At 39.4% G+C, this 12,232-nt stretch overlaps 1 protein-coding gene across 1 annotated transcript; it reads left to right on the forward strand.

The window, feature by feature from the left end:
* The first annotated feature begins 1,482 nt into the window (after window positions 1-1,482).
* Window positions 1,483-4,546, forward strand: ccnb1 (cyclin B1). Its single transcript, XM_088281931.1, has 9 exons — window positions 1,483-1,649; window positions 1,790-1,921; window positions 2,203-2,292; window positions 2,357-2,557; window positions 2,941-3,099; window positions 3,168-3,404; window positions 3,471-3,611; window positions 3,906-4,016; window positions 4,088-4,546. The coding sequence occupies exons 1-9, from the start codon at window positions 1,629-1,631 to the stop codon at window positions 4,190-4,192; spliced, it is 1,197 nt and encodes a 398-aa protein (XP_088138057.1). The 5' UTR covers window positions 1,483-1,628; the 3' UTR covers window positions 4,193-4,546.
* Window positions 4,547-12,232: the final 7,686 nt, after the last annotated feature.

A 12,232-nucleotide genomic window follows, 5' to 3' on the forward strand; every position in this document is an offset into this window, starting at 1 on the left:
ATCAGAAAATGATGTAGAAAACAGGGGAGACATTATTCATCTTGATTCAGATATAAGTTTCCCAACAGGTTTTTATTCAAATGATTTACTTTGAAAATACCCTTTCACAAGGCCGTCTACAATAATGTAAGCGCAAGATGATATAAAATGGTCCACAGCATGGGCCACCAACCTTTTTGAAATTAAGAGCTACTTGGCTACTTAAGTAAATGAATAGCAAAGGGTTACCAATTAGATATACTCTTCTGAAATATCAGATTCAATTGTTATTTTTAACACTGTAATCTTTGGTAATGACTTTCAATGTCTAATATGAGACTTACAGAGAAAAACAGGTGCTAAGGAACAAAGGCTCAAAAACAAGTGCAGAGTCTATGTAGACTTGGCATGAGCCTGAACGTGTAATGTTTTGCAAATCTCTGCTAGCACAATAGGGAAACTAACACTGCGATGTTGTTGTAGGACAACACTAAACAGCCACTTGGACAGGCAAATAGAAAACCGGATGGACCAATGCAGAATTCAAAGTCAAGGACAGAAGGCTTATGTGATTACCAGGAAAACAACTAACAGGAAACAACAAACATCCGATGCTGGCCAATGCACTGAGAACTGTGGATAAAGGTTTATTGCATTAAAATAACACTGCAACATGAACAACTTCAGTCGCAACAACAATTACTAAAACATAATAACAATAGTCAAATTATATAGAATACAATACAATACCACTTTATTTGTCAGGAACAGTGAAGTAACCACGGATAAATATATGACAAAATCCAGATCACAATCCAGATTTTCTTTGCGTTTACGGTGCTGAATTTCCTCAAATTGGATATAGTTGAGGTCCAACTGTGATTCTGACAAAGGTCAAACCATTCCTCGATTTTAATGCCCCAAATCACATGTGCAGGTAGGTCGATGTGATGAACTATTATTGTTATTGTTTTCTGAGAAGTTTGATCTAAATGTGACGATTAGTTTGCTCACGGTAGTCATGAGCTATAATGAGATCGCTCCAGCAGAAAAAAGAAAGCATACAAACATAGCTTCAACACAGGGTCCACAAGGGGGCGCAATTTCCACATACAAACGGGGGTGGGTTACGGTGGTTGTCGTCTAAAATTTTAACACAGCCATGGGCATTTTTCTGACAACGAGTCAAGGTTTTGGTCGCAAATTGGAGTTTCATTGTGATTTGCATTGTTTTCTGGACAAGTAAATCCGGGCCCTTTCACGACATATCAAGTGGCACAAAACGTCATCGGAAAACAGGAAAAGGAAGGGGCGTTTACAAAGGCCACGTGACCACCGGACTCCAAAGATTGATTTAAACATCCGCTATATATATATGTATTTATTCTTTCTAATAACAGGAAGTCTTTGTCTTTGTGTTCGTTGATTTTTCTTTTCGTTTTCTTTATTTACTTTATTAACCCAATAATGGGAACGCATTGAGAGCGGAAGCGTTCGACCAATCAGGTCGTTGGATAGTTTGATCCAGCCAATCGGCAAGCAGTGCGCAAGCATTTAAACCAAGACAAGCAGTTCTATGCAGTGAGATCGGAGTTCAATACATTCTTCGCTTCAAGGTGCCACTGCTGAGAAACGTCGATCAAGTCAGAATGGCATTTCGTGTTACAAGAGTAAGTAATTGATCATTTCTGACCGGTGTTTGTAAGTCTTTTATGTGCCGCGATTTTATTCATTCAGTCTTATTTTTAATGTCGTGATTACCTATAACCTAAAAAAAAAACAATCAACTATCCCCCCCTCTTCTCTTCAGAACCGCTTGGCCTCCACCAGGACTGACCTCGCTGTAAAGACTTGCTCCATCGATGCGTCCAGACTCAAGACGCGAGCTGCTCTTGACGACATTGGTAATGTCCCAACAAAGAGAGAGCCCCAGAAGAATGTGGTAAGTTTTTTTACTTTCTAAAATATTGCGATCTACTAGTTTTAATTATCAAGGGCGTATCAGATAAGTATTTGGCACTTAGCCCTGTTGCCCTGGCTTTTGTAACTCCCTTCACCAAATCCCAGCAGCCATTTTCTAAATGCTCCCACTCTTCTACGAATTTCTGAAGCATATCACCGTTAAAAGATGAGGCTTTCCGTGTAGTCAAAGCATTTTTGCTTTATTACTTATTTCTTTCCACTTTATGTTGACCATATTTTAATTGTGTGTCCACTTCTTAGGCAGTCAAGGCCCAGGCTGTTAAAAAGACCAAGGCACCCATTGTGATTGAAAAGGCTGAGCCTAAACCCCAAAATGTTCCCGTGGAACAGGTAATTTTTTTTTAAATTGTATGCTACCTGTTGAACTGCTAAACCGCCTTTGTGGCCCTTTTAGGTGGTGTTGGCTCCTGTACCAGAGTCAGTGTCTCCAACTCCAATGGAGACTTCGGGCTGTGAGCCAGCTGACTTGTGTCCAGCATTTTCTGCTGTCATGCTTCACAGTACTATCAGGGATGTGGATGCAGATGACTTCGACAACCCTGTACTCTGCAGCGAATATGTAAAAGATATATACAAGTATTTGCGTCAGCTGGAGGTGAGAAATGTGTTCTCAAACAGAATTGTTTAAAATTTGGCCTTGACTTCTTTAAACTACGGTGAATTGTTCCTCAATTGTGAAATGATTTAACTTGGTGAATCAGAGCTGAGTTCAGTCTACAGCGTTTGTCAACTGTTTAAAACTGACCTTTTACGCACCAGATAAAATGTGTTAAAATGGGCTTCTCAGGATGGTTATTGCATGTGCAATGTCTAATTTTGATTTGTGTAGAAGTTTATGCATTTGACCTGTACTAGCAGACTTTTTGTTCGGTAGTGTTAGCCATTGGTATTAGAGCTCTGCTTTGTAACGTGGAGCTTTATACTTGATGGTATTCAGTGTCTTGTCCTTGGCAAAGATGTCAATTCTCTTTTCTTCAGGCAGAGCAGAATGTCCGAGCCAATTATCTTCAAGGCCAGGAAGTGACCGGCAACATGCGGGCCATACTTATCGACTGGCTAGTCCAAGTGAACCTCAAGTTCCGCCTGCTGCAGGAGACCATGTACATGACTGTGGGAATCATTGACCGCTTTCTTCAGGTAAATTATGCCGGGCTTGCTTTGCGAAATGAGAGAAAATGTAATAACACCCGTTTTCACTTTAAAAGGACAACCCAGTCCCCAAGAAGAAGCTGCAGCTTGTCGGGGTGACTGCCATGTTCCTTGCTTCAAAGTATGAGGAGATGTATCCACCAGAGATAATGGACTTCGCCTTCGTGACAGACCAGGCTTACACTGCTGCCCAAATCAGAGAGATGGAAATGACAATCCTGCGTGTGCTGAAATTTCAACTTGGTCGCCCTCTTCCTCTGCAGTTCCTCAGGAGGGCCTCAAAGATTCATGACGTGTGTTGCCGCAACTAGACTTAGAAGAATAATCTGGATTTTAAACAGTCTGACATATCTTCTCAGGTGACTGCAGAGCAACACACCTTGGCAAAATACTTGCTCGAGCTGACCATGATCGACTACGAAATGGTTCATTACCCTCCTTCGATGGTGGCAAGTGCTGCTTTGGCTCTTACACTCAAGCTCTTGGATGCGGGTGAATGGGTGAGTGTTGTAGTTGGATCCTCAAAATCCTGACAATGTAATGCTTATCAAAGTTCCAAAATGGTGCAATAGGTCAATTAAGATTTTAAGTAGTTGCAGTGTCTCAATTAAATTGACATTAAATATTTAGTTTAAATCTGACTCAACAGACTTAAAAAATCTTTAGTTGCAGTTGTCGCTATATTGGTTTGAATCATGTTGCATGAAATGGTTTCCCCTTTGTTGGGATTGTACTTAATATTGACATATAGTGAAGTGAGACTAAATGTCAGTTGCTAATTTGATTCTCTTCAGAATGCGTTGCTGCAACATTACATGGACTACACATCAGACAGTTTGATTCCAGTCATGGTGCACATTGCCAGAAATGTTGTGAAGGTGAATGAAGGCCAAACAAAGCATATGGTAGGTATACGCTGTAGGCCTGTACTTCATTTGTTGAACAATGTATAAATATTTTTGATCTGACTTAACAGGCTGTCAAAGAAAAGTATTCTACTTCAAAACAAATGAGGATTGCAAACATCTCACAGCTCAAGACTTCTGCAGTGAATGATCTTGTAAAGCAGCTCACACAGTAGTTTGAACTTGTGTAATGTGTTTTTGTACAGATTATGACCTTGTGACAAATGTCCCCTGCCCCCAAAAGCTTTTTATCCACTTTTATGCTGCTTTTAATCTGCATAATGTCGGTTCAAAGGTTTACTTGGTTATTAGTCTTAGACCTATATCCAATTAAGTAATGTTAAATGATGACCATTAATCCCAGATTGTTTGTGCGAAAGTCCATTACATTTGCCCTGTAAGGATTTTTATGTACATATATTCTGTCAAATTTATACCGTTGGTACACTGTTATTCAAGTTTTGTAAATGTACAGCAGAACCTTTGATTGCATTCTTGAATGGGTTTGAAATTAAATGTTTTAACCAGAAGTTTGTGGTTTGTTTTTTTAAATATAAACTTTCAACGTCATGCACCTAGAGGTCAGCCTTGGCAAATTCAGATTAGGTTACCGGTTAGAGACCTGTCATGCTGCAATTTAATTTTCCGGACAGCAGATGGCACTCTTGACCGTAAAGCCTTGAACGGTGGGTTTTTTATTTTTTATTCTTTCTCTCCGCCCTGTTCCGAGAGTACCTAGCGTCTCTCTTGTAGTGGTGGAAATGCCATTAAGTAAATTGTTCTTCCCCTCGGCATTTTGTGGAATTTGGGTCTACTTTATATTTGCGAAAATTGAGTTACTCTGGAGTTTAATTTTTATCGTTTAAAAATTGTGCTTATAAAGCGGGTGTCTTAAACCTTTATTTCTTTAAACATGGAAATTGTAGTTGGCCTATACAATTAGGAAGAAAGCTGAATTTCTAGTCTCTGCTAAAGACTACACTATTAAAAAAAAAAATAATTCACTATACTTGCATGACGGCAGCAAACATTTTTGATGCTAATGGATGGTAAACTGGCGTTGGAGATGGTCATGGTCCCAGCTGATTTCTCTGGAGGTAATGTTTGACCCCAAGCCATCCTACCATACCCTGGAGACTCTTTCTGAGCAAGAACACCTGCTGTACATGAACTAAGTAACTGTCTTCATCACACTCACAAGCCATCATTCGTGCAAGGTCTCCTGACTAATGGCTTGATGGCGGTTTTGGCTGAGACCTGCTAATTTTTTGTACCATTATGATCTTGGTGAACCCAATCGTTAACTGAATTGTTTTTTGCAATGAAATTTGACATTTAGTGCTTCATGTGATTGGAGTTTTTCAGGAGAATGGAATTTTTTTTGTAAAATATACATTTAGAAAATAAATCTTGAGCTCCAGTATGTCGCAGCTGTCTTATCCCAAAAAGCTACACTTTAAAACTTAGTATCAGTAGCAAAGAATTTGCTCGGAGACTGAGGTCATGACTGCAGACATCCGTTTACAAGAGATTCTTCCTTTAGCTGGTCTCCAAGCCATACATTTGCAGCTGCCTGGAAACCCACATTTTCCTGCTCAGGCAATGTTTCAGCCATATGGCCTTTATAGTTCAGAAATTGTGTATGAAGCTGTGCAATTGCCATGAAAGTTAATACTTTAAACACACTGCTTTTTATTTATTAAAAATGACTAAACTCAGTGCTTCACAGAAAATACAATTCCTCTGTCTGCAAGTAAGCAGACATGCACATAAAAACAGGCTAAAGGCTGGGTACAAGGCATCTAAGTAAGGAAGCACCAACTCGAGGAGCTTGCTGCACAAGAACCACATCACAGGCCACCAGCCTGGAGGTTCCAGTACAGGATCACATGCACACACCTAGAGACCCCATGAGTAAGAACTAGAGCCCACCACAGGTCCTGCTTCAGAGGGCTCCCCGTGAGAATTGTGAACTAATACTAAAAATAAAATCCACGTAGACTGGGTACCATAACACCTAAAACTGTAGTGGATGAAACGTAAAAGCATGACAAGTTCTGGAAATAAAGTTGAAGTTAATAAGTATATATTAAAACAAAACAAAAAAAAGCAAATGCGTCTTGCACCGTTTTTAACATTCTCTTCAATCAGGGTGTTCTCCAGCAGGCTGGAGAACAAATGGAGAACCATCCTACTGAAAAGATGTCTGAATTGAAATGACTGTTCCCGAATCACAGCCAATCATCCCAATATTTTTCCATCTTGGTATGTTTAATTTTTGGGGGATGCAGTTGAATGTTGTGACTCTTATTCTAGCACTGGGGTAAATTGGACACAGCATTCTAAACAAAGCTACAAAACCTCATGCACTGCAACAATTGGAAAAAATAAAAATTGTATTTGAACTGTATTTAAATGATTTTTGTATTTTTACCTAAAAGCCTCAAATCATTGTGTTTTGTCTAATTAGCACAAAGACAACCATCCATGGAGCAATATTTACTAATAGAACATTTTACAAAGAGAATTTTTGAGCACATTTTACTTGCATAGTAGTAGTTCATTAAAAAAAAAAAATGCACACGCTACAGGGTGGGAGACAGCCACCCTACCACTTGAGCTATGCAATTCCTACTATGTATTCATAACTTGCTGGTGTCTCCAAAAGAAGACCCCAAATTTGTATGAAAATTGTGTCTGACAGCAGTTAGTTGCTGACTCACCGTTGGAGCAGCATGGCTCAGTGGGTGTCTCCCAATGTGAAGGTTATGTATTCATTTCTTTAGTGAGTGACTTTAAAAAAATATTATGCAAGGAAAATTTACTTAAAAACTCTTTGTAGAATTTACTTACTTTTTCCCAAAAGGATATCACTCACGATATTTTTTTCTGTATAAAATTTATTCGGAATATTTTACTCTCAAATGTTACTCTGTTTGGAGTAGGTCCAAATGGTCTTTTTTTTTAAGAGTCAAATGTACTCCTGTGAAATTTACTGTGCATACAACAATTGAGTAGAATTGATTTGTTCATCTCTGGCATCTCAAATGAAGATCTAACTTGCAGTTTGGGCGCTGAGAACAGCGGCCGGCAATAGACTCTTATTAAAAGACAATCCTTGTGCAATAAATGCATATCGGGTGCTAAATTCCATCGCAAACACTCCAATAACTTTTAAATTGAGTTCCCATTAAATCCTCTCACCTCATCAAAAATGGATTTGTGTCAGCTGACATAATTTCCAACTCGCGCCTGCTGATCTGTGTGGCTCCTTCCAGTGTTGGAAGTTTTCTCCATCTAATGTGGCCGCCACAAAGACATGCCTCAGCAAGGCTTTTACAGTGTATCTAGAGTGTGTTAATGTCCGTTATGCTGTGACCGTAAAGTAAAAAAAAAAAAAAAAAAATCCTTGTGCCGGGTTGTCTGTATTCCCCATTATTGCAAATTGTTTCGCTCTGAATCACATATCCTCATCATGGTCACAGGTGTGCTGGAGCCTATACGAGCTGACTTTGGATGAGAGGAAACTGGTCACTCCAATCCAACTGCACAAATAGACAAAGAACCATTTACACTCACGGGCAATTAGTTTTCAACTCAAGTACCTCGCATGTTTTTGGAACCTGAGAGGAAATGTGGGAGTACCCTCAGAACATGCAAATTCCAAGCAGGAATTTTAATTTACAACCTCTACACTGTGAGGAGGACGTGCTAACCAGTCAGCTCTTGACTGATGATTTTAAAATAAATTGTTCAAGGCCAGGGATGGCCAAGAGTCACAAGAAAGTGGTGCACTGGCAGAGGGCCAAGCCAACATGCTACCCTAAATTTTGTCTACAGTATTAATTTAATTTGGAAAAAGCATGTAGTTCCAATAAATTAATACGTGTGTAAATATGTTATGTATTTTCATAATTACAATATAAAATTCTTTAAGCAAACTTATAAGCCAGGGATGGGCAAACATTTTGATTGGCAGGCCATAATGGGTTCTAAAATTTGACAGAGGCTCCGGACCAGGAGCAGATGGATGGAGTGTTTTGGTAACCTCACCTCATCGGAGAAAAAAAAATACATTCAATTTTAAATGAAAGTGAACAAAAGCATTCCAACAATATATGTCGTTGAAAAACAACAGTATTTAGAAAATAAAACATGAACAAGGTTTATTCATTTTATTTATTTCAAGTTCGGCGGGCCAGATTAAAAAGTTTAATGGGCCACATGTGGCCCCCGGGCCGTAGTTTGCCCACACCTTTTCTAAGCCGTCATTAAAATGATGTCTTTCCACTTACAAAATTATGTGAATTTGAATGTTAATGTGAAAGGTTGACTAGGTCAAACTGTGGTACTGGGCTGGCGCTATCACACGCACGACAGGAGGTCCGAGGACAAGATGGCCAAAGCCACCCGGGACAGCTGTAAGACAACCATCGAAGCAATTCATGATGTGATATCTCAAGTCAGTTCCTCTTGCTTACTTGTAGGGCATCCTTGTGTGCACATAAAATCAAAGCTCAAGTTTAAAAACAAAAAAAAAAGCGGCGTATATTTTATGTTTGACATTGACTTCATGGTGACTTTAAGGGCCAGTCAGAGACTGTGTCCGGACCATATGTGGCCCCCGGGCCGTATATTGTCTAGACCTGTTCTAGGCACCGAAAATGTCACAATCTTTATCGTTGTCATTAGCAGAGCCCTCTTTTGCCCTTTACACGTTTAAACTTTCATTGCGAGAATTTGCCAGTCAGCTCTGAGGTCCACCAAGAATGAAATTCCTGGCCTCAAACATCTCAAATTCCAGCAACTTAGAGATCATCTGAGATCAGCTTTGAATATTTGAATCATCTTCCCAGTGTAAACATGGTCTGAAATGGCCAAGCCATCTGACAAATGTACCGTTCAAGGAGCAAATATAGCCCTGTCTATCATTTCGGTGTCCGGAATCATGAATGACAAAGTCAAACAAACGGCCGGTGCTGTTTGCGTTTCTGCGGGGTGCTAATAGGTTGGCACACGGCAAAATGCATGGAATGAGGTCTATTGGAGTGGAGTTGATCATAGCTCAGATAAACACAGCGGCGTTTATTTCTACAGCATCTAGATTTTCAAGTCAATTCCATGTGCGGCCCAAACATTTGGGATATTTAACTTTTTTGTGTCTTGAGGAAAACAAAGAACTCATTGTCATTTATTACAGCAGAGTGCTGGGAGTAGATTTTTCTCCATGCCTCTTTGTGTTTGGGTTTTTGCGAACTGAAAGTAATCATTAATGTCAAGGTTAAAGTAACATTTGTTGAACTGTCTGAAAGGAGGGAGATTGTTAAATGGGTGTCCAAGGGAGATTTGTTTTGCTCTTAAGTGCTCCTACGCTTAAATATAATTAACCTTTGGAGAAAGATAAATGCTTACAAAACAATACTACTGTTATTGTGAAATTAATCATTTTAGTGTTTGGCTTTACAAAATGTGTATGGTGGTTGTTGACTTTGGACTTGTCACATTAGGATTTTGTAAAAACTCGTTGGCAAAGGTGCCATGCCGCAAAAATCTAAAATTTCCACTCTTTATGCATAACATGGGTCAAAATGAGTCTGTGACATCCAAATTTAAAAGATTGACATCTATGGACCTGTCAATAAAAAGCCAAAAGGCATATGCTCAATGCGTGGAGCTCATTTTGGCAACGGAACATACAAGCCCACTCAACTCAGGAAGAATGTCTGCACACCTGCATCTCACACAAAGTTAAAACTTGGCAGAACCTCGAAAACCTTGGAGGAGTTGAGGAGTGAATGGCTTCAATTTACATTTCAGAACCAGTGTGTGGGCACATTTCCTGGAAGATTACTTTGTAAATCTAAGCTACTCACTGACAATACATTGCTGGGCATCGTCAATCCATACAAATGCATGCAGTATACTTTGTATATACATTAATGTATATTGTATTTTGCAACAATATTTAACGATAATTATCATTTATAATGTACCTAAGGATTAAACATCAAAGCTTTCGGTCACTGTTGCCATAATGCACGTGGGTGATTGCGCATTCACAGGATACTTTCCGGGGAGTGGGTGCTTTTATGGTTTATTAATTATGATAAAGGAGTAAAGTAGAGTAGAATAAATACTGCATGTGCAGCTTCAAAAGCCTCACCAGGCTCACCATTGAGTGTGTCGATTAATCAAATGTTCCATGATTTAGTATGAGCTGCCAACGCTTAAATTAGTGAATTCTGCTTCACATTGAGAGTAAGATGCAAGATGGCCACCCGATGATGCTGAGATAAAATCAACTCCCAGGCAGAGGAAAGGTTCATTTTATATTCAAATTAAGACAAACAGAGATCCTATCACAGCAAACCTTATTTACATATCAAATATTAATGAGAAATTCAGCGGTTCTGGACGCAAGGCTTTTCTGACCAATCAAAAGTATGGTAGCTTGAAAAAGGACATCCTCTGGATTCTCAACACAAATTATCTTACAAACCCGATATGAGGACATCAAAGATTACCTTAATGCAAGTGTGGGCAAACTACAGCCACATGCGGCCCGTTAAACGTTTTAATCCGGCCCACCAAACTTGAAAAAAAAAAAAATGAATTAACCTTGTTGATGTTTTTTATTTCTAAATACTGTGGTTCTTTAAAGACACATATAGTGTTGTAATGCTTTTGTTGTCTTTTCATTTAAATTAAATTAATTATTTTTTTCTCTGATGAGGTGAGGTTACCAAAACACTCCATCCATCTGCTCCTGGTCCGGCCCCTCTGTCAAATTTTAGAACCCTTAGTGGCCCGCCAATTAAAAAGTTTGCCCACCCCTGTCTTAATGGTTTCATTACCTAGCCTTAACCTCACCCATTTGTTGTCTGTGCCGTTTACGCCTACGTCTGCCCTGCTTCTCGTGACCCCTCCAATGAGCTCACTCCATCCATTGCTTTCCTTTCACTGTCTTCGGACATTGTTTTATGTTGCTTTTTGCGTCATGCCACCTGCCGTTTGTGGTGGTGAGGAGCGTATCCCAGCGAGCTTCGTTTGGCCAGTAGGTGGCTCCACCCTCAACTGGTTGCCAGCCAATCGCAGGGCACAAATAGACAAACATTCACCCAAACACACTCACAATCACACCTACCAACACTTAACTCATTCACGGCCATGCCTGGTAGAATGAATGTACTTTTTGGCTTCTATATCCGTCAATGGCAGTGAATGCCAATGAATAGCATGCACGTTTTTGGAGTGTGCGAGATAACTGGAGGACCCAGAGAAAACCCACATGGGCACAGGGAGAACATGCAAACTCCTCACAGGAAGGCCACCGTGCCACCTTGTTTAAATACTAATTCTAATTCTAAATCAACCCACTAATGTATTGGTGGCTTCAGGGATCAAACACCAGTTGGGAATTTTGTTGTTCAGCACATTGTTAGAGAATACCAAGATGTGCATACATTACCAAAACATGTATTTGTATTGCATTCAAAAACTTAGAGAAGGTCAAATTAAAGTTCACATGTAAATTGCATTTTAGGTTCGTCTTGAAATTCCACCCGAAAGCCTAACAGTCCAAAATTTGTGTAAGTCGTGCAAGAAAGTAAAACAAGAGCATGCTTCAAAGTACAATATACAATTTCGACATTGTACACTACACTACATACTTCCACTGCAGAAGCTCGCTTACTGAAATATATCTATTTGTGTTTTCAATTCATTTAATACACACTCGGTCTGAGTTATCATTTTTTTGTTGTTGGCATGTTGACGTCATTTCTTGGAGCAAGAACTCAATGACGTGAAGTGTTTTGAGATTACAATCAATTCCACAAATACTAAGACTGCACATACTCAGCAGGTCAAAGCAGCCAATTTTCTTCTTCAATCAACACAACAGCATCTGCCACCTGTGCTGTCACAGTAATTAGGCGAGGCTTTTCAAATGGATTTTAAACTTGGGTAGCTTCTTTAATGTGACATTTCGACCACAAGAGAGATGTTTTATTGAAAATGGCCATCATGTTGAAATTCCAAAAACAAAAAAACAAAACATTTATTACTGCCTCAATTGTATTTCCCATCAATTGTAAGTGTTTATAATGTGTTTTTCATGCAGCAAAAGGGAAATATCAGTGCACACGCACACTGAAAAAGGCTTTGTTGCGCAAATTAAAATCATACAGCACATCTACTTTACAATGCCAAGTTTA

The sequence above is a fragment of the Idiotropiscis lumnitzeri genome, chromosome 18, assembly GCF_059441095.1.
Source record: "Idiotropiscis lumnitzeri isolate Australia: NSW breed Sydney's pygmy pipehorse chromosome 18, RoL_Ilum_1.0, whole genome shotgun sequence".
NCBI classification, from domain to species: domain Eukaryota; kingdom Metazoa; phylum Chordata; class Actinopteri; order Syngnathiformes; family Syngnathidae; genus Idiotropiscis; species Idiotropiscis lumnitzeri.

Coding starts and splice junctions, on each gene's coding strand:
- ccnb1 (XM_088281931.1), top strand. CDS start 1,629: ATGGCATTTCGTGTTACAAGA. Junction 1,650..1,789: donor TGGCATTTCGTGTTACAAGA/GTAAGTAATTGA, acceptor TCTTCTCTTCAG/AACCGCTTGGCCTCCACCAG. Junction 4,017..4,087: donor AAGGCCAAACAAAGCATATG/GTAGGTATACGC, acceptor CTGACTTAACAG/GCTGTCAAAGAAAAGTATTC.